General features: G+C 45.9%; 1 protein-coding gene across 9 annotated transcripts in view; it reads right to left on the bottom strand.

Moving 5' to 3' along the window:
* Positions 1-22,588, bottom strand: part of GTF2A1 (general transcription factor IIA subunit 1) — a 78,851-nt gene that overhangs the window by 24,611 nt on the left and 31,652 nt on the right. For all 9 annotated transcript variants that reach the window (XM_045015150.1, XM_045015153.1, XM_045015151.1 and 6 more), the window contains 3 exons: positions 20,185-20,286; positions 15,916-16,117; positions 9,338-9,402 (listed from right to left, as the gene is read on the bottom strand). In XM_045015150.1, coding sequence (XP_044871085.1) covers positions 9,338-9,402; positions 15,916-16,117; positions 20,185-20,286 — 369 coding nt within the window. The remainder of the gene's footprint in view (positions 1-9,337; positions 9,403-15,915; positions 16,118-20,184; positions 20,287-22,588) is intronic.

Raw genomic sequence — 22,588 nt, 5'->3', positions numbered from 1 at the left:
CAATCTTTTCTTGATGCCAAGAGAATTCTTGGAATGGATTGCAATGAAATGCATCCTAGCACTGAAATGTAAGTTCTGCAAGTGACTCTGGATTTGAAGTTATTTTTATTGCATCTAAAAGACAACCTGATTTGTAGAAAACGATGGACAAATTTGTTGTTATTCTTTAAGACTATCTAAAACCAGAATTATTCCTCAACGCAACAGGCAATGGCGGCTAGAAAGAGGCTTTATTTTGGGAGGCTGAATGACTACATTGGTGCAGAGTTAGCTAGCCTTGGGATATAGCCAAGAAGCAGGTCAATGGATAAAGGCATCAGCCCTGCGGAAGCTGAACTCAGATGATTGTCTGCATAAAGAATTAAGGCCTGAGAGCCTGCATCAATACCTTGCGTTCACTATTTTTAACAACTTAAACAAGCAACACAGGTGTTTGTTATACAAGATTTGATTTTACTGTCAAGCCACACAGTAATATAAAAACTAAACAGAACACACCGTTGTCATAACAAATTCATAACAGACACCTCTTAACCATTTAAACAAAAAGAATCAAATAGACATTAAAAACATTTGGGGATTATTTCAAAGTTTAAACTAAGTGACCAAAGTGTATTCTGGGCCAAATGCGAAGATGTTTTGTGAAAGTCATAGCGAATGGATGAATAGCTTAACGTATGCCAATTAACACATGGGTCCACTTGGGTTTGAACTGTAAATCGACCTCAAATGAGTGATTTTAGTCCATATGATCCCAGTCTCTCATCTTAGTACAAAAAATAAACATTAAATAATGACATCAGAACTAATTTCACCCATGCGGACTGTCAAAAACAGTTCCAACTAGCAGTCAAATGTCACTCCAAATCAAACTTTGGGCAGTTTGACAATTCTACTAAGCCCTACTATAGGTTTAAGTTTAAGCAGAATGTTAATAGTAATACTTGAAATGCTGGAGGATATTACTGTATTTTTCATGTTGATGAAAAATTAAAAGTGCAAAATAGATAAGATGGTTACTCACCGTGGTAACTGTTGTTCTTCGAGATGTGTTGCTCCTATCCATTCCAGTTCGGTGTGCGCGCCGCGCATGCACGGCTCTTCAGAACATTTTTACCCTAGCAACTCCTGCGGGCCGGCTGGGCGCCCCCTGGAGTGGCGCCGCCATGGCGCTGTATATATACCCCAGCCGGCCCGTCCGCTCCTCAGTTCCTTCTTGGCGGCTACTCCGACAGTGGGGAAGGAGGGTGGGTCTGGAATGGATAGGAGCAACACATCTCGAAGAACAACAGTTACCACGGTGAGTAACCGTCTTTTCTTCTTCGAGTGATTGCTCCTATGCATTCCAGTTAGGTGATTCCCAAGCCTTACCTAGGCGGTGGGGTCGGAGTGAGACGTGGCAGAGTGTAAGACTGCGGAGCCGAAGGCTGCATCGTCTCTGGATTGCTGCACCAACGCGTAGTGGGAAGCGAAGGTGTGAACAGAAGACCAGGTGGCCGCTCTACAGATGTCCTGGATGGGGACATGGGCTAGGAAGGCGGCCGACGAGGCGTGCGCTCTCGTCGAGTGAGCGGTCAGGCGACATGGTGGCACGCGAGCAAGCTCGTAGCATGTCCGGATACATGCCGTCACCCAGGAGGAAATCCGCTGGGAGGAGACCGGCTCACCTTTCATGCGATCGGCAACCGCTACAAACAGCTGGGTCGAACGCCAGAAGGGCTTCATCCGCTCGATATAAAAAGCGAGGGCCCTGCGGACGTCCAGGGTGTGAAGCTGTTGCTCACGAGGTGAGGCGTGCGGCTTCGGGAAGAAGACCGGAAGGAAGATCTCCTGATTAAGGTGAAAGGCCGACACCACCTTAGGGAGGAAGGCCGGGTGTGGTCGAAGCTGCACCTTGTCTCCGTGGAAGACAGTGTATGGTGGACTAACCGTTAGGGCACGGAGCTCAGAGACTCGTCTTGCTGATGTAATTGCGACGAGGAAGGCTGTCTTCCAGGAGAGCTAGAGTAGAGAGCACGTGGCCAGGGGCTCGAAGGGCGGTCCCATAAGCCTGGCCAGAACGAGATTCAAGTCCCAGGTCGGGGTAGGACGCCGCACCGGCGGGTACAAGCGGTCCAGGCCTTTAAGGAAGCGGGAAACCATCTGGTTGGAGAAGATGGACCGACCTCCCATGGATGGACGAAAGGCGGACACGGCCGCCAGGTGCACCTTCAAGGAGGAGACTGCGAGTCCTTGTTCTTTAAGGTACCAGAGGTAGTTCAGGATTGTAGGGATAGGGACTAGGAAGGGATTAAGGCCGCGCTGATCGCACCAGAGCGCGAAACGCTTCCATTTCGCGAGGTAGGTGGAGCGAGTGGAAGGCTTCCTGCTTTCAAGTAGGACTTGCTGTACTGCCGCCGAACAGTCCCTCTCTGCGTGGGTCAACCACGCAGGTACCAAGCTGTAAGATGGAGGGACTGAAGCTTCGGGTGGCGGAGTCTGCCGAAGTCCTGCGTGATGAGGTCCGGCCATAACGGAAGGGGAATGGGATCCCGAACGGAGAGCTCGAGCAGCAGGATGTACCAGTGCTGCCTTGGCCAGGCCGGAGCAACGAGTATGACGTGGGCCCTGTCCCTCCGAAGCTTCAGTAGCACTCGGTGTACGAGCAGGAACGGAGGGAAGGCGTAGAGGAGGTGATCCGTCCAGGAGCAGAGGAACGCGTCCAACAGGGAGCCTGGGGAGTGACCCTGGTATGAACAAAACAGATGGCACTTCCTGTTCTCCTTGGAGGCAAACAGGTCTATCTGGGGAAACCCCCACCTCCGGAAAATTGTGTGCACCACATCCGGACGAAGAGACCACTCGTGGGAAAGGAACGATCTGCTGAGATGGTCGGCCAGCGTGTTCTGCACTCCTGGAAGAAAGGACGCTTCCAGGCGAATCGAGTGGGTCACGCAGAAGTCCCACAGGAGCATGGCTTCTTTGCAGAGCAGGGAGGAGCGGGCTCTGCCCTGCTTGTTCACGTAGAACATTGCTGTCGTGTTGTCCGTGAAAACCGCCACGCAGCGGTCTTGCAGACGGGCGCGGAAGGCGAGACACGCCAAGCGGATCGCTCGCAGCTCCCGGACGTTGATGTGGAGGGAGAGCTCTTGGGGCGACCAGAGACCCTGTGTGTGAAGGTCGCCCAAGTGAGCCCCCCATCCCAACGCCCCCCATCCCAACACGTGGTCAGTGTGACAGATGGGCGAGGAGGGCGGAACGGGACTCCTGCACACACGACCTCTGGGTCCAGCCACCAGCTGAGCAAATCGAGGGTAGGCTTCGTGACCGTGACCACCATGTCTATGGGGTCGCGATGTGAGCGGTACACCGACGCCAGCCAAGATTGAAATGGGTGAAGGCGCAGCCTGGCGTGCGTTGTCACGAATGTGCAGGACGCCATGTGGCCCAGGAGGCGTAGGCAGGACCGCACCATCGTTGTGGGAAAGGTGTGTAGGTCCCGGATGATGGAGACCATTGTCTGGTGCCGAGATCGAGGGAGGCAGGCCCTGGCTAAACTGGAGTCGAGGACCGCTCCGATGAACTCCACTCGTTGTGATGGAGTTAAGGTGGACTTCTCGGCATTGATGAGAAGGCCCAGGAACCGAAATAGGGATAGTATTTCTGTCATCTGGTCCACTACCAGCTGCCGGGATGTCCCGCGCACCAGCCAGTCGTCGAGATACGGGAAGACATGTATGCGACGATGGCGGAGGGTTTCGGCAACCACTACCATGCACTTGGTAAAGACCCTTGGCGCGGTTGACAGGCCGAAGGGTAGCACTGCAAACTGGTAGTGCGCGCTGTTGACCACGAAGCGCAGGTAGCGTCGATGGGGAGGGTAGATCGCGACATGGAAGTACGCGTCCTTCATATCGAGGGCGGCAAACCAGTCTCCCGGATCCAGGGAGGGAATGATGGTCCCCAGAGTGACCATGCGAAACTTGAGCTTGAGCAGGTACCTGTTGAGCTTCCGGAGGTCCAGTATGGGTCGGAGACCTCCTTTCGCCTTGGGGATGAGAAAATATCGGGAATAAAATCCCCTGCCCCGCATGTCGTGCGGCACCTCCTCTATGGCCCCCAAGCTCAACAGAGTCTCGCCCTCTTGTAGGAGGAATTGCTCGTGAGAGGGGTCCCTGAAGAGGGACGGGGAAGGCGGGTGGGAAGGAGGGGGTGAAACAAACTGAAGGCGGTAACCATACTGGATAGTACGAAGGACCCAGTTGTCCGATGTTATTTGGGACCACGCCGGAAGGAAGTGGGAAAGGCGGTTGTAAAATAACGGGGTAGGATCTGTAAAAGAGACTGATGGGCCGTCCTCGGGCGTCCCATCAAAAGGCCTGTTTGGGCCCTTGAGGGGCCTTGGAAGGGGCCTGGGCGCGTCTGTTGCCCGATGGTCTACGGCGGTTTAAGTTAGCACGCCGACTATTATATAGCCTTGACCTGGCCTGGGTAAAGGGCCGGTAGGGCTGCTGTCGGAATGACCTCCTCTGGGTAGCCGGTGTGTGCATCCCCAAGGTGCGGATGGCAATTCGACCATCTTTGAGGGTCTGAATTCTGGAGTCCGTTTTCTCCGAGAAGAGATCCTGTGTGTCGAACGGGAGGTCTTGAAGGGTGTACTGCACCTCAGGCGGCAAGGTGGAGGACTGCAGCCAGGAGATACGCCTCATGGTCACACCTGAGGCCAGGGTTCTGGCTCCTGAGTCCGCCGAGTCCAGAGCGGCCTGGATGGAGGACCGGGAGGCTTTTCTGCCTTCTTCCAAGAGGGCCAAGAACTCTTGACGTGAGGCTGTCGGGATCAGCTCCGAGAATTTCGCCAGGGACACCAAGATGTCAAAGGTGTACCGAGCGAGAAGAGCCATCTGGTTGGCAATCCGGAGCTGGAGGCCACCCGCCGAATAGACCTTCCGGCCCAACAGATCCATGCGCCGTGCGTCTTTGGATTTTGGCGCCGGAGCGGGCTGCCCGTGCCTCTCCCGGTCATTTACGGACTGTACCACGAGGGAGTCCGGAGTCGGGTGTGTATAAAGGTACTCATATCCGGTGGGCGGGACCGAGTACTTCCGCTCCACGCCACGCATGGTAGGAGGGACGGACGCCGGTGACTGCCAGATGGTAGTGGCATTCCGCTGTATGGTGCGGATGAAGGGCAGGGCCACCCGCAGCGGGGCCTCAGCTCCAATGACGTTGGTCACCGGGTCGTCATCCTCTGGGACCTCCGCCACGGGGAGGTCGATAGCCTTCGCCACGCGGCGAAGAAGGTCTTGGTGGGCCCGCAAGTCAATAGGAGGGGGGTCTGCCGTAGAAGCCCCCGCCACCGCCTCATCTGGCGAGGATGATGAGGACAGACCGTGGACCACCGCTTCTGGAGCTGGTTCCTCGAGGGGGTGTGAAGCCGCCTCGGACTCTGGATGCTGTGCGGGACCAAGTGGCGACGGGGCCTCACCCGTGGGTGATGGGGAAGGTCTGCTCACCATGGCTTCGGGCACCCTATGTTCGGCGCCCACGTGCCGCGGGGGAAAGGGGAGTCCTTGAGGCTCGTGGTAGGCCCAAGGTACCCAAAAACCCCACTGCTGCGGTCCGTGGTCCTGGCCTTGGGGGTCGGCCCGGAGATCTCTCCCGCTGCCCGCCTGAGAGGCGACCGAGGGCTGGTGAGAAGGCCAAAGCGGGGCAGAGGCGCTGAAAGATTGCGCCGCGGACGCCGGCAGTAGGTCCCTGGGCGGTGCCGAGGATCGGTGCCGGTCATCGCGGTGCCGGGATGGAGAGCGGGACCAGCGACTGTTACCGTGCCGGGAGCTCGACCGGTGCCAGGAGCTCGACTGTGACCTCGACCGACAGCGTCGGGAGCGGCTTCGGGAGTTGCGGTGCTGGGAATGATACCGGGATCCGGACCTCCCTCGGTACCGACGGTCGGGTGACCGGGACCGGGAGCATCTCCGGGAGTGCGACCGGTACCGCGATGTTGAGCGGTACCGGGACTGCGACCGGTGCCGAGACGGGGAGCGGTACCGAGATCTGGATCGGCGTGGCGGTGACCTTCTGCGGGACCGGGACCAACGTCCATCTCGTCCGGCAGGGGGAGGCAGCTGTATCATCATCGCCGGCTTGCCCGCTGACTGAACGGCCCGCACCGGCGGTGCCGGGGGCCGGAGGCTCGGTGCCTCTGTGAGCTCAATGAGCTCTCTCGCCGTCGAGAATGTCTCGGGCGTGGATGGGAGCCGCAGCTCAACCGCGGTTGGCACCGGGGAGCAGGGTGGTACCGGACTCAATGGCTCTTGCGGCACCGGAGTCGACGGTACCGTGCACGGTTTGTGCACAGCCGCAGCCAGTACCGGAGGCGCCGGTGGTGGCTGGGCAAGCGGTCCCGTAGGATGCGGCTTAGAGGCCGTCTGTGCCGTCTTCCTTTTCCTCGATGGAGAGAGGGAACGGTGCTGGGCCGCCGGTGCCGGCTGCGGAGCTCGAGCAGTCTCGGTACCGGAGCGGCTCGGGGCCGCCGGTGCGCTGCGCGCCGATGACGATTTCGGTGCCGCTGGAGTCGGCGCGGGAGGTTGAAGTGTCGCCTCCATAAGGAGCTGCTTCAGGCGAGTGTCCCGCTCCTTTCTAGTTCTCGGCTTAAACGTCGTGCAGATGGGACACTTATCTGGCCGATGGGTCTCCCCGAGGCAGCGCAGGCAGGAGTCGTGCGGGTCCCCGACAGGCATGTGCCGCTGGCAAGCCGCACAGGGCTTAAACCCCGGTGCCTTGGGCATGAGCCCGCACCGGTTGTGGAAGAAGAGGGGCTAAACCCCCCTAATTCCCTTACTATACTATATCTAACTAAACTTATTCAACTAATCTAACAACTAAACTGAGTTAACCAACTATGTTCACTGAAGAAATGGAGAAACGCTAGGGCTGTGGAGGTAAAGGAGCACTCCACTGTTCCAACTGGCCGTCACGGGCGGTAAGAAGGAACTGAGGAGCGGACGGGCCGGCTGGGGTATATATACAGCGCCATGGCGGCGCCACTCCAGGGGGCGCACAGCCGGCCCGCCGGAGTTGCTAGGGTAAAAATGTTCCGAAGAGCCGTGCACACGCGGCGCGCACACCTAACTGGAATGCATAGGAGCAATCACTCGAAGAAGAATTAAATTTTACTATTGGGTAAAATGCACATTTCCTGTTTTATGCAGTGTAGTTATAGCCGTGTTGGTCCCAGGATTGTAGGGACACAAGAAGTTGGTCCAATAAAAGATATTACCTCACCAACCTTGTGTCTATGTTTTGGTTTGTAAGGAATCAGATCTCCCTTTACTGGCAGACTGATGTAATCGTTAATCAGAACCTCCCAGAGGGTGACACTGAGTAGAAGCAGGCTAGTGCTTTTCTGCTGTCCTTTTGCCCCACATCTTCTTACATACAGGGGAAAGGACACTGCTAAATCACGTTCTAAATTGTTCTTGCCTTTAAAATAAACAAGCTGGGTCTGCTTGATCCATTCTCAGTACAGATTTAAGAGTTTCTTTAGTCAAACATTTCTTTTACAAAGCCCTAATTGGACAGATTCCTTAAAGTAATTTTTTGTTTTGTTTTTTTAAAAAAGCTTCAGGTGGCACGCTAAGAAGAGCACATGTTTAAATAACTAAACATACCTTTTTTTTTTTTTGACAGTATACTATTGGGCTCAACTGAATGAGAACTAGAGAAGAAACTCAGCAGGGTAAACAGGCAAAATCCGGTTTCTGCCGCTATTCAGCGGAATTTACAAGGAAAGTGAGGCAGAAGTCAGTTTTAGTTTTTATTCAGCCTTTGGTTGTATCATGCTGTTTAGTCAGTGCATCTAGGATTTTGAAGAGATGATCAGCAAACTATCTGACAGACAATGAGCAAATGAATTGCTGCTGCCTTAACTGTGCAACTTTACTTATTGTGCTTTTAAATTTACATCAAACTCTGGATGGATATTCTTTAGTATGGAGTTCTAAATCTAAATAAATAACTAAATTTAACTTGCACAGATTGTGTTTTGGTTGTCTTGGGCTGCAAGAGAATACGTTTTTCCTCTAGCCTAAACTTGATGTCAAGCAAGAGAGAGACAAAGTTAGACTACAAAGACAAAATTGTAAGGAACAGATAAATGGTTAGGATGAAAAGTTGTGAATTTACTTTTGCAATAACAAATGAGTTGAAATAAATAATGATCAGAAAGGCAGATTCAAACTCCTATACAGTCAGTATCATTATTTTTATGAGTTTATTATTTATAGTATTTGAGGAATGTCATTCTTCATCTGGTAAATACAACATAAGACTTGCACCAGGGTAACAGTATTTTCCACATGTGAAGTCATTCCCTCCTGGGATTGTTGTCATACAGATTTGTATCAGTATTAGCTGATCCTCAAAAAATCTTAGTCCAGGGTCGGCAACCTTTCAGAAGTGCTGTGCCGAGTCTTCATTTATTCACTCTAATTTAAGGTTTCGCGTGCCAGTAATACATTTTAAGAAGGTCTCTTTTTATAAGTCTATAATGTATAACTAAACTATTGTTGTACGTAAAGTAAATAAAGTTTTTTAAATGTTTAAGAAGCTTCATTTAAAATTAAATTAAAATGCAGAGCTCCCTGGACCGGTGGCCAGGACCTGGGCAGTGCGAGTGCCACTGAAAATCAGCTTGCGTGCTAGCTTTGGCACGCGTGCCATAGGTTGCCTGCCGCTGTCTTAGTCTAACCCAGCGATATTCAGACTGAGGCTCGCAAACCGCAAGTGGCTCTTTAATGTGTCTCCTGTGGCTCTTTGCAGCACATGATATTAAAACACTGTGTAATTTAATTATTAACCAATCAGGATGCTTTTACTATTTTATTAACCAATTGCAGTTGATAAAATAATAATACTTGGTCGGTCATTTTGCTGTGAGAATATTTGTTTTTTATATTTATATATATATATATATATATATATATATATATATATATATATATATATATATATATTTATATTTATATATATATATATATATATATAAAAAAACCAAAAAGTATATTATACACACACAAATTCACTCTAAATATTTCCCATCTTACTGTTTAAATATGCATAGCACTATAATAAATGAAACAATGAATTCACACTACTATGGTTCTTTTGGGTAATGTTGATTGCAAGCCCTGGATAAATAGCTCATGTGTTATCAGCCTAGCCATCAGTGAGATAGGAGCCATCTTCTGCCAGTATCTCTTGGTTTGTTTTTTTGGCATTTGAGATGACTCATCAGACTTTTACCTTCACTATTTAAATACATTATAGCACTGTATAAAGTTCTAATTCTGAGTCTTACCATGCCTGATGCACTCATGTGCTGTATCAACTTTGAATCTGGCACAATAACCTGCTGCTGAGGTGCTACAAACAAAAGAAACAAAACATTAATTCTATATGATGTGGACAAAAGTTACAGGAAGGAGGTAAAGGACTAGCGATTCAAATCATGTGGTTGTACCAGCTGTTCTTTACACTGAAATGTCTGCAGTCCACAGATATGCATGTTTCTACTGTAGTGATGACCTACATAAGAATCCCAGGAAGGTGACATGGCAATCCTAACTGGATCCATAGTGATTTGACCTCAGCAGCTTCCTTTAGCTTCCCTACTCTGACACCGCTGCTTAAACCAAACCTTGTTTCAGATATTTAAATAAAAGGGTATGACCCTACAAATTTCAAGGAACATGAGGATAGGCCCACTATTCCAACATTCTCTGATGAGAATAAGTTGGCATTAATCTGTGATGATCTAGAATCTGAACATGAGTTTCAGGCAACTGAAAAACAGGCAACAACAAGGACTAAAGAGATGGTTACAAGGCAACAAGTACATCATGAAGTGTAAGTTTTCATCCAACCTTGTTTTGTCCCCAGGACTACTCTGGAAGTCAACCATATTTAGAATCACAGCATTTTGTTAAGACTATACAAAGCAGAGTCTTCTGTTAATGAACTAAAGATAGAGGGATGTGGATATAAAAAGATGCATGGATTTCAATTCTTATATTGTAAGTTCTTTGGGGGCAGGGACCATTTTTTGTTCTCCATTTGTACAGAATTTAACACAATGGGGTCCTGGTCTGTGACCGGGACTCCTAAGAATTGTCAAAATACAAATAATAAAGAGGTTTCAGCGTAGCAGCCGTGTTGGTCTGTATCCGCAAAAGTACTTGTGGCACCTTAGGCCTGGTCTACACTAGGACTTTAATTCGAATTTAGCAGCGTTAATTCGAACTAACCGCTCAACCGTCCACACCAGGAAGCCATTTAATTCGAACTAGAGGGCTCTTTAGTTCGAATTCGGTACTCCACCCCGACAGGTGGAGTAATGCTAAATTCGACATGGCTAGCTCGAATTAGGCTAGGTGTGGATGCAAATCGAACTTAGTAGCTCCGGGAGCTATCCCACAGTGCACCACTCTGTTGACGCTCTGGACAGCAGTCGGAGCTTTGATTCTCTGACCAGCCACACAGGAAATGACCCGGGAAAATTTGAATTCATTTTCCTGTCTGGGCACTTTGAACCTGACGTCCTGGCTGGACATCGGGGCGAGCTCCGCAGCACCTGCAACGATGCAGAGCTCTCCAGCAGAGGAGTCCGGCCAATCCAAGAATAGAAAGAGGTCCCCAGCATGGACAGACCGGGAAGTCCTGGATCTGATCGGTGTGTGGGGCGAGGAGTCTGTGCTGTCGGAGCTGCGCTCCAGCAAGCGGAATGCAAAGACCTTCAAGAAGGTCTCCAAAGCAATGATAGAGAAAGGATACAGCCGGGATGCAATGCAGTGCCGCGTGAAAATCAAGGACCTGAGACAAGGCTACCAAAAAGTCAGAGCGGCAAACGGACGCTCTGGAGCCCGGCCCCAGACATGCCGCTTCTACGAGGCACTGCATGCCATTCTAGGTGGGTCTGCCACCACTGCCCCACCAGTGACCGTGGACTCAGTGGATGGCATAGTGAACCTGGACAGTTCCTCCTCGATGTTCGCCGATGGGGAAGATGAGGAAGGGTCTGTGGAGGACGGCGCAGGCGACAGCGAACACAAAACCGCTTTCCCTGACAGCCAGGATCTCTTCATCACCCTCACAGAGATCCCCTACCAACCCTCCCCGGCCGTTAACCCGGACTCTGAATCAGGGGAAGGATCAGGCGGTAAGTGCTATAAACATGTAAACATTTATTTTTTATAAAACAGGTATAAAAAAATAGAAATGCTATATATAAAATTTTCAATGAAAAACTATATGAAAAGTAGGTCCACACATATAGGGATTGAACAATAATCCTCCAGGGACAATTCAAGAAAGGTCTCATTTAGGTCCTCGAAAAGCCTCCGCAGGAGGTTCCTGGGGAGAGGTGCCTTGTTGGGTGCTCCGTGGAAGCACACTCTTCCGCGCCAGGACATCCTTATGTAGATGGGAATCATCACCTCTACAAGCATGGCCGCATATGGTCCTGGTCTCTGCAGGGCTTCCCTTAGCATCCGCTCTTTGTGACTCCGAGGGACCCGCATCAGGGTGATCTCGTTCATGAAATGCTGCATCTAATTAGGGCAATTAGTGTATTGTTACTGTTGTGAATGGTTGACTTTTACTTTGCATAACAATGACCCTCGCTTAACAGCCACGTGTTGTAGGCCACATAGGAAAAGCATACATTGATCTTTCCCGTGCACTGGCGGGAGTGGCTGGAAAAGGGTCAGAGTATATGATTTCCAGATTGCCTTTAGCGGGAGGGCACAGCTATCCATTAACTGATAAGCAGAATGTACTGTAAGGCTTACCAGGACTGTCTGCTAGACGGATTCAGCTGTCTCTCCCCATTTGTCCGCTCTCCTGTGCAATGCCGCAGCCAATGAGAGCGTATTCCGAAATCTCGAACTTGTCCTGAGATCTTGTGAGACTTGTTGCCCTGTATGGTCTTGTTCAGAGAAACTGACTAGACTGTGTTCACTGTTCGCAAACATGTATCTGTTCAAGGAAATCAGTTAATTTTCCCATCACACAGCTTCAGCTCTTTCCCGGACTGCCCCGGCATCCCCCTCGCAGAGGCTGGCGCAGATTAGGCGGCGAAAGAAAAAGACTAGGGACGAGATGTTTGCGGAACTGATGGCCTGCTCCAGAGCCGAGGCGGCAGAGCAGAGACAGTGGAGGGAGACCCTATGTCAACAGCATCGCACACACATCGAACGGGAGGATAGCTGGCGGCAGGAAGACCAGCAGGCGACTCAAACGCTGCTTGGCCTAATGAGGGAGCAAACGGACACGCTCCGGCGCCTTGTTGATGTTCTGCAGGACCGCAGGCAGGAGGACAGAGCCCCCCTGCAGTGTATCTGCAACCGCCCTCCCCCGCCAAGAAGTCCTGCCCCCCCCTCACCCAAAAGTACAAGACGGAGGGGCGGTAGGGGCCATGAGAACTGTCACTGCACCACTGCATAGCGCTAATGTACCACACACCTCTCACGCTATACATTTGTAGAAGTGCTTCCCTTACAGGCTCACCCAGTCCCAAATCCAAGTTTCATCCCCCCACTGTGTATTAGATTATTAAAAGCTGTTTGCTGTTATTCACTGTTTTGGTCACGTCTTTCGTGTCAGATGATTTTTTTGTGTATGGGGGGGGGAAGGGATTTATAATTGCACGGTATAGCCTACATTACCAGGGTACAGACTTGGGGGCATGATCAACTGCAGGGCACACACACACTGCAGTCAGTAGGCACCAGGGTCACTCTGTGTGGTGTATGCTGCCCCGGGTCATTCTGTGATGTGTATGCTTGTCCAGGGTCCTAGCGCCTGCCACCCCCTTAATGTTAAGGCACGCTGCCCTTACCATGCACTTCCACCGTAGCAACGAGCCTCTCCGCTGCCCTGAGCCCCAACAAGAGCCCTCATCCACGGACAGATACTCACCCTTCCCCCACACCCCTTCCTACGCCCAAACCCGCAGCCCACTGCCGTCATCCAAACCCCTATCCAAAGAAGGCACCACTCGCCCCTTCCTGCAAACCCACCCATTCCTGCAATCCCCCCCCTTCATGCACAACCACTTGCAACCGTCCCCCACCCCAGAGACCTATGTAGGAGCAGGAGGATGTCATTCCTCTATGGAACAAGCGGTCTGTACATCAGTGCACACCGTGCCCAGCACAGTATGCGTCCATGTTTCAACACCTGAACAGAAATGCAAAGTAAAACAAAGATTTATTAATAATGAGTGTAACAATTAATTTGCTTTAAAACGTGCTTTGGAAGTGGGGGAAACTTGGAGAACGGTGTATGTAACCGCAGATCGAAATCGACACATACAGACACAGGCCCAGGGTCAGTTTCTCTTGAAAGCAAGTGGAGAGTCATAGGTTACCCTGCTCTCCGAGGAAACTTGCTTTCAAAGCCTCCCGGATACACAGCGCTTCCCGCTGGGATATTCTCTCGGCACGGGTGTCTGGCTGAGCGTAAACTGTAGCCAGGCGATTTGCCTCAACCTCCCATCCGGACAAAAAGGTCTCGCCCTTGCTCTCACAGAGATTGTGTAGCACACAGCAAGCAGCAATAACTACGGGGATATTCTTTTCGCTGATGTCCGAGCGAGTCAATAAGCTCCGCCATCTCCCCTTGAGACGTCCGAAAGCTCACTCCACCACCATTCTGCACTTGCTCAGCTGGTAGTTGAAGAGTTCCTTCTCTCTGTCCAAGGCGCCTGTATAGGGCTTCATGAGCCAGGGCATTAGCGGGTAGGCTGGGTCCCCGAGGATCACTGTAGGCATCTGCACATCCCCAACCGTTACTTTGTGGTCCGGGAAGAAAGTACCTGCCTGGAGGCGTCTAAACAGACCAGAGTTCCTGAACACATGCGCGTCATGAACCTTGCCCGCCCACCCAACGAAGATGTTGGTAAAACGTCCCCTATGGTCTACCAGTGCTTGCAGCACCATTGAAAAGTAGCCCTTTCGGTTAATGTACTCGCTGGCCTGGTGGGCTGGTGCCAGGATAGGGATGTGAGTCCCATCTATAGCCCCACCGCAGTTTGGGAATCCCATCGCGGCGAAGCCATCTATGATGTCCTGGACGTTTCCGAGAGTCACTACCTTTGAGAGAAGTTGCTCAACGATTGCGTGGGCTACTTCAATCACAGTAACCCCCACGGTAGATTTGCCCACGCCAAAGTGGTTCGCTACTGACCGGTAGCTGTCTGGCGTTGCAAGTTTCCAGAGGGCTATGGCCACTCGCTTCTGCACACTCAGGGCTGCTCGCATCCGGGTGTCCTGGCGCTTCAGGGCAGGGGACAGCAAGTCACAGAGTTCAAGGAAAGTGCCCTTATGCATCCTGAAGTTTCGCAGCCACTGTGATTCATCCCAGACCTGCAGCACTATGCGGTCCCACCAGTCCGTGCTTGTTTCCCGGGCCCAGAATCGCCGTTCCACACCATGAACTTGACCCATTGCCACCATGATCTCCACGGCGCGGCGTACCCTGCTTTGTGAGAGGTCTGGGCCACTCTGTGAATTCCTGTCCTCACCGCGCTGCCGGAGCCTCCTCGCCCGATTTCTCAGCAGCTGACTGTGGAAGAGGTGGACGATAAGGTGCGAGGAGTTGACAACAGCCATAAGTGCAGCGATGATCGCAGCGGGCTCCATGCTCGCAGTGCTGTGGCGTCCGCGCTGTAACTGACCAGAGAAGGGCGCGAACAGATTTCCCGCCGGAGCTTTCAGGGAGGGAGGGCGTGATTGACGGTTCAATGACAACAGTTACCCAAAAGCACCCTCGACACATTTTTCCCCCAGGAGGCATTGGGAGCTCTACCCAGCATTCCAATGGGCAGCGGGGACTGCGGGAACTGTGGGATAGCTTCCCACAGTGCACCGCTTCCAAAGTCGACGCCAGCCCCGTTACTGTGGACTCAGAAATTCGAATTAGTGTATTTACTGTGGATACACAAATTCGACTTCATAAGGTCGAATCCACAAATTCGACTTAAGTAGATTCGAAATAGTCTTGTAGTGTAGACAAGGCCTTAGAGACTAACAAATGTATTTGAGCATAAGCTTTCATGGGTGATTTGTTAGTCTTTAAGGTGCCACAAGTACTCCTGTTCTTTTTGCAAATAATAAATAATAATTTTAGTGTGTCATGACTATAAGATAACACATTGTCAATTATCCTCATCACTCCTGCAGACATAGTATTAGGCTGGGTTTTTGTTTATGCAATAGGGACTCTAAAAATCAGAAAATGTTTGCTCCCCCTGTTTAATGCTTAATCAAGATGGTTCAGAAAATGCTTCCTTGGAATTCTTAAGGTAAAGTCTACAATGTGATAATTGTATTTAAAAAAAAGATTAATTGTATGGATAAGTTTGACAGTGCATCCTGAACCCATACACTTACTCACTGTGTGAGCAGCTGGGCCCACAAACTAGCCATCACTTTTTTTGTTTTTTTTGTCACAGATCTAATTCTAATATGAAAAACATGTCTAATAGATTATGTGTAGCAAAATCCTATCTGCATCCTCATTCCAGTCATTTTAAAAGAGACTGGAGGCTTTGTATTTTTTTCAAATCCTGTTTCATCCTACTTAATTAAATTCTCTCTTAATTGCACACATACACTGATTTGTTATTGTAGGGCTACTAATGACTAGTGGGCTGACATTTTCATTGTACAGAAAAAAAGACATTTGTTTTAGAAAAATAAGTTATGTGGGACTAGACAAATAATATATAAAAGGGAAATTAATAGACCCAAAGTTTGATCTACCAACCAGGACACTTTAAATTTGAAAGACTCCAATTTTCCTGAATTTAATTTTTTCCATGAGGTCTGCTGAAACCATAGAGTTTTTCATGTAGGCACATTAGAGAATCAGTCTGACCTTGCTGGGATGCAGGAATAAGGACTTGTTGTGTCTGGGATTGCTGCTGCACGGTCTGCTGTGGTTGTGGATGATGATGATGATGGTGGTGGTGATGCTGCTGCTGCTGCTGTTGCTGCTGCTGAACCTGCAACAAAAGTTGCTGTTCTTCTGAATGAAACCCATCTACAGCCTTGGACTGCATCAGCTTGTTCTCCCACAGCTGTATTTGAGAGAAAGAAAATGTGTTATCAATAGGTGTCATTTTAAAATTGTAGGATTGGAATTATTACAAATAATGCAATTCAAATTGGTCCTTATTTATCCTGTACATTCTACTTTGTCATAAAAATCTTTGGGCATATATAGGTTGGGCATATGCCCCTCTCCTGAGGCATCACACAGCAACAGAAGAAATAAAATAGTCCAAGGGAATTATAATTCTAAATTTAACTTTCATGGACATTCCTTTCTTCTCCCACAGGTGAAAGATCATCCTTATAACCACGGTGGATTAGATTTAAATCATGATTTAAATCACTAGTCAGGAAGACTTGATTTAATCATGGATTTCTACATAAAAGTGCATTCTTGTTTGTTATCATCACCTTAATACATATTCTTCACAACTCAGAGATAGATGTAGGTTTCATTTTAGAAGATACACACTATACATTTTTAAAGTCATTTATTTTGAAAACTTTTCAGATTAGTTTTACAGCTATATCAGAAAATGAATGATTGTTTGGTTATTTCATTTACAAAAGTTAATTGAAGCAGATATTTATGAAGTCACTGGGAGGTGAACTATCTCCATTTCAACAGGTTAATCATTAACATTTGGAGGATTTTCTTGCCATGCTGTATTAGGAGGAGAACATCACCAGACAGACATTTAAATTGTTTTATTTAACAAAAACAACATTATGTATTCTAGGTTTTTTTCTTCAACAGCTGACATATAATATTTTAACAAAACAAGCATATGAATTTTTGAATTTAGTTAAACATTCAAGTTTTGTTTTAAATCGGGTTTGTTTTTGTCAAAATTGTTTTTAACTAAAATAGTTAAAAAAAAATTTTTAATTAAATCGACTGTCAGCCAGGTCAACATGAGAAACTTAAAATATTGGCTTCAGCAGCTAACTCAGTCATCTTCACCTTCATTTTTCTGTTTGTTCATAATCTGGAAAAGAAAAACAAGCTTTCCTGCTTTTTCAGGTCCCAAGCAATTTCTCAATTTGGAATGAATTAGTTCAAAGGAAGAAAATATTCTTTCTACTTCGGCAGAAGAAGCTACTGCTGTTAAAAGTGAGATTATCGCTTCAAGAGTCTCTGAATTCAAGTGCTTAAGTGACTTCCACAATTTCACTGGTGTGACTTTCTTTAAAACATCATCAGCAAACATACATTTCTTGAATGGTTCCTATTCCCAAACTGGGTCTCTTTTACAACCTGCTGCCATTATAGGTTTTCCCTTCTAGTGAGAGAATGGTATGGTAGATCGCAAATCAATGAAAGCTACACTCAGAAAGACCTCAAGACTTCTGGAATATGCTGCTAAAACAGTTTCACTTTTGTTTCTACTGCCTGTCCCTCCCTTCTCACATTTCTCTCCAGACTTCTTCTCCTTGTCCAGATTTATTCCGCCCCCAACAATCTTCTATTCATTGAACTTTTTGAAATTTTTCACTTTTAGAGAGAGGTAAAGGATTAACTGTGTGTACACAAATTTGCAGAGGGACAAGAAGGTTGAGGTCTAGGGTGACCAGATGTCCCAATTTTATAGGGACAGTCCCGATTTTGGGGTCTTTTTCTTATATAGGCTCCTATTACCCGCCACGCCTTGTCCCGATTTTTCACACTTGCTGTCTGGTCACCCTATTGACATCTGTTATTTCTCACCGCTGTATATTTATTTAAAAACATTTTTGCTGTTAACAAGCGTATTATCTCTGGATACAAAAATCCACAGTTTGAGAACTGCAAAACTAAGCATCTCTGATGGTACCTTCTAGACCAAACACTGAGTCTCATTGGGTAGATAGAACGATTAACCTAAATAATCTATACAGAAGCCCCTGGAGCCCCATAAAATTGGGTCTCTAATCCATGAACTACTAGAATTTATTTGCAAAACTTTTCTTAAACATTATATGAATATATTGTCTCATACTATAGAATTAGAATTTATAATACCTATTCCATGATGAGATATCTTTGAGCTATAATGTATCTTAATTAAAACTAGCTTTAGATACATTTTTTCCTCAAAAAGCATTTTATCTGATTTTTTTTTTTTTTTAAACATTGATTTTTATCACCCTGCTTATAACTCCACATATCGGAAGCAGGGAGGCAGAGATAAAGTGGTAGCTCCTATCCTTCAGTTCTGACCCCCTCTACCTCCATTTTAGTTTCCTCTCACCAGAAGCATGCAGTCTTCACCACAGGTGTCAACATTTTTCTTTCTAGAATTTCTGAAGATAAAGAGTCAAGGAAGATGCATTATCTTCTCCAGAAGCTCCCATTAGTGCAGAGGAACCCTCGTTTTATATAGCAATTTAATTGTTTCTATCACCATGGTATCTAAGCTTTGTGTCTCAGGCCTCTTGTTCTACCATCTGCTGCTTTTCACTGTTTCCTCCAATTTTGCTGTCCTCTTCTCTGTTTTGATGTCTCAGGGCTTGTCTTGTTCAGGAAAATACTTGAGAAGGCAGCAAGAAAAGCATCAGACAAAATATCCTTTATTCTGGTAGCAAACCCACGTCACAATTTTGGTTCTCAGGACACAGTTTGCATTCTGGTAAAGTGATGATCCCTCAGCCTCTCCTCCTCAGATGTGTACAACGCAATTTATCCCATGCCATGTCAGAAAATGGGATATTTTTGCAAACCAAAAGTCAGTAGATTTGGAAAAGAGGAGCACTCTACAATGAAACTCTTCAGCATACAAAGAGAAGAGAGAAAAGAAAAGCATTCCCTATTCAGGATGAATTAAAAAAAAGATTACTACAAATATTTGGATTTTTGTATTTAAATTAAATACAGATTTATTTTTAAATAAACCTATTTAATATTAAATTTGAAGTTATGACCACTTATTAGGCTTAAACTTACTATAATTTATTAAAATAAATTAAAATTTTCAAGCATTACGTTTGTTGCCATGTTTTTTAGAAAAGTCAAACCCCAGAACTTGGGGAAGTCACTGGCTAAGCAGCTGGAACCAGAGTATGTTATGTGTTAACCCAACTTTTCACAATGATAGCCTTTTCTGCAGATGCAGAGAGAATATCTTCTTTATTTCAGTTTATTCAACTAGTTCAGTTCAGCGACTAGTTCATTCAAAGTTAAGAACCAAAATGGGAATTAAAAAGCAGGAAAGCCTGTGTTCTTCTGCCAATCTATGAATAAAAACTCAATATGAGTGGATGAGATCAACTAGCTCTAAACTCTTGAAAGACATGGTATTAATTTGAATTTTCATCCAAATATAGCTTGACATAAATCACAAAAAATATAAAAATTAATAATTTAGTATTTTACAAATGCATCATTCACATTTTCTAACAAAATATGAAAAAACTAAATCTGAATAAATGTAAGATGAGCTATATATAACTGTAAATAAATGTGCATAGATACAGTGTATTCTCCCGGTTAACAAAAAGAAGCATCAAATTTAGCTTACAGAGTATATTTAGTTGCAAATCAACATGCTTTAATGGTTACCAACCATTAAGAATCAAATTTTCTTTAAGAAAAGAACCAAAAAGATTAAATGCAAAGCAAGATTAAAATTATTTAACTCATTCCCATTTGCTGATTTAAATCATGATTAAAATCTGCAATTTCAATAATTCAGATTTAAATCAATTCTCCTGACCCCTAACTGAACCATCATGGAAAACTTTGTCTCTTGGCTAGAGGACAACAAACATATGACCAGACCTTTTAAAAGGACTTAGGATCCTTAAAATCCACACAAAACCCACACTGAAACATGATCCCTGTTGTAAACTTGATACAAGTTGATTTGCAACAAATACAGCGAAGTGCATAATGGGGGAAGGTGGAGAAAAGAGCAAATTCACTGTACATTCAGGATGTACTTCGGAAAATTATACCATACATAGCGGCATCTCAACTCATGTATCAAGGGGATGAGTGCATTGCTTAGACAATGAAAATTCACTGTTTTTTACTACATGGAGTAGTAAGCATTATGTCATAGGCTGGTTAGTACGTTATGGAGCTGTAAATACTCTGAGTCCAACTACAACTTACTGTTTTGAGTTCCAAAAGGACTTGTTCATCTACTCCTTCATCCAGAAAAACTTCTCGGACATCATTGATGACATCTTCAATTACGGACCTGTACAGTTTAGGCTTTAAAAAGTTATTAGTAAGAGTTGCTTGTTTCGTAAGAGACTTAATATTCTAGTATTAACGTAACTAAACAGATTTTTTTTAAAACTCCTCCGAAGGAATGCTTTGAAAAGGCCAGATACCGTAACAACCCTTGAAGCCAGTCTCACTAGAAAGGCCAAAGATGGACAGAGCAAAGAGATGAACTACTCTCTCTTGCCCTCAAAGGTGTTACCGTCAAAGGCTGAGGCACACTTGTAGGTCAATGGGAGGAAGTCCACACTACCACTAAGTGCATTGGCCTCTTTTCATTTACAGAATGAGTACATCAGGCTCCAAACCAGCACCTTTATGAGTGCTGACTTCTCCTAATTTTTTAAAAATCTATTCAGGGTTTAGACACTTTTGTTTATTTGCAACATCTGCTCAGCACAGTACTGTAAACAGGTTATATTAGCTACTAGAGAGGATCCCTGTCAAGGTACCCAACACTACTACATAGTGGTACACACAGCTAGGATTTATTTTAAGTCATCAACGTTCAAACACAAGAAAAAAACTCCATGTGCAAGCTGAAGGCTAGCAGACAATACATTATGTATAAAATAACTTCTACTGCATTTACTGTTCTTTAAAAACAAAGGGGCAAAGTGTTTTGAAAAACAGACTCCAATACTTTTAGTTCATAACAAAGATCAAATACAAAGAAAAATTTTAAGATATACACCATGTTTGGTCACTTAAGATATGCAGGGGAAAAACTAGCAAAAGCTGTACTGAAGTTTTACAGCATGTTTCTTTACAACAAATGCATAATCCACCTATGAAGATCTACAAAAAGATCTAGTTTCAGATTATATTCAGTCTCAAGCGACATAAGTGATCTAGTAAATCCCTCTCTGTCCATATCACAAAACTTCCACACATAGAGATTTTTGCTTTGCGGATGTCTAGTAATGGAGACAGGAATGGTGCAAGTCAAAATTAAGTGGATATGGGAAAAGTTGCAGAGGACGATTCTTCACCTAATTTCTTAAGGTGCTGCACCAGTGTCATTCTATCAACACCTAATTCTATCTTAAATTTCAAAGATATTTTTGCTATCAATTTATCACTTTTCAATATGAAAATATATTGCTTTAACCAAGTAGCTGAAAAATGACAATCCACCATTTTGTTACTCCTATCTCTGCATAAAGGGTTTGATCTGAAATACTGGGATAAGCTTGTCTTGTATTGCCCTGGGAGATCCAGATTATAGCAAATGAGTTTAAAGCTCAGTATTCCATCTCTGATACAGGCAATATGTACCAGAGCACCTTCTAAAGTCATCTTCTCTACTTTTTTTTTTTTAAGGTTAAAAAGCCTTGTGTACTTATATGTTAGCTTTCAGTAAAGTATTAGTTAAATGTACGTATGCACATGAATGTTTGAAACAAGCCTTGAAAACTGTAAATAACTGTACAGCATTAGTACTTCAGTTCTAAGCAGTGTACAATTTAAAATAAGAAAAAATGTCAAGCAGTGTTAATGGGATCTTGCATTTACTTTGAGACTCAGTTCATAACAGATGGAAAGCAAGACATCCCATTTAATAATAATAAAAAATTAGAGATACATTTTCTGCAATAAACTAACTGGACTCACCTTATGACAATCTGAGATGTGCTACTTGATCTATTCTGCACATTTTGACTAAGTGTATTAGAGATGTCACTTTTTGGAAAATGACATTAGCACACTCCTGCAAACAGTTATGCACATGTATAACTTTAAGCATATGAATAATCCCACTGAAGTCAATAGGACTACTGACACACGAAGTTAAAACATACGTAACTGGTTGCAGAACTGGGGTCTAAATATCTTGTTCAGAGTGGACAAAATGAATAGCTGGTCCTATCAACAGAATACTTTAAATGAGCTCTGGTGATGACAGCAAGAAAGCCTTAATATTTTAACCAGCATTTTCTCCCTCTCCCTGAGCTTAATCCCCTAACAAGTCTGAAGAATTTTATAAATATAACTTTTGTAACGTTATGTGCTAAAACATCAATGCTCAGATATAGCCAGCAACTTCACAGCCCAAACTCTACCTGGGAATGTTTTAATATATATTTTCCTTCCTTTACCATAAAGAATAGTTTTTGAAGAGTTATCTCTTAGGTTTTCCCTTGTATATTTTGTCATGCCCTTGACACATTAATTTTTCAACACTGCACTAATGATTCAGAAAAATGTTCTGGACTCATCAAGGGTGTCCCCCCCTACATACACACATAAGTAGTGGAACTAGGTGTGCTGGAGGTGCTGCTGCACCCCC

Source organism: Mauremys mutica, chromosome 4, assembly GCF_020497125.1.
Source record: "Mauremys mutica isolate MM-2020 ecotype Southern chromosome 4, ASM2049712v1, whole genome shotgun sequence".
Classification (NCBI taxonomy): domain Eukaryota; kingdom Metazoa; phylum Chordata; order Testudines; family Geoemydidae; genus Mauremys; species Mauremys mutica.
This window is presented reverse-complemented; position numbering and strand designations above follow the sequence as displayed.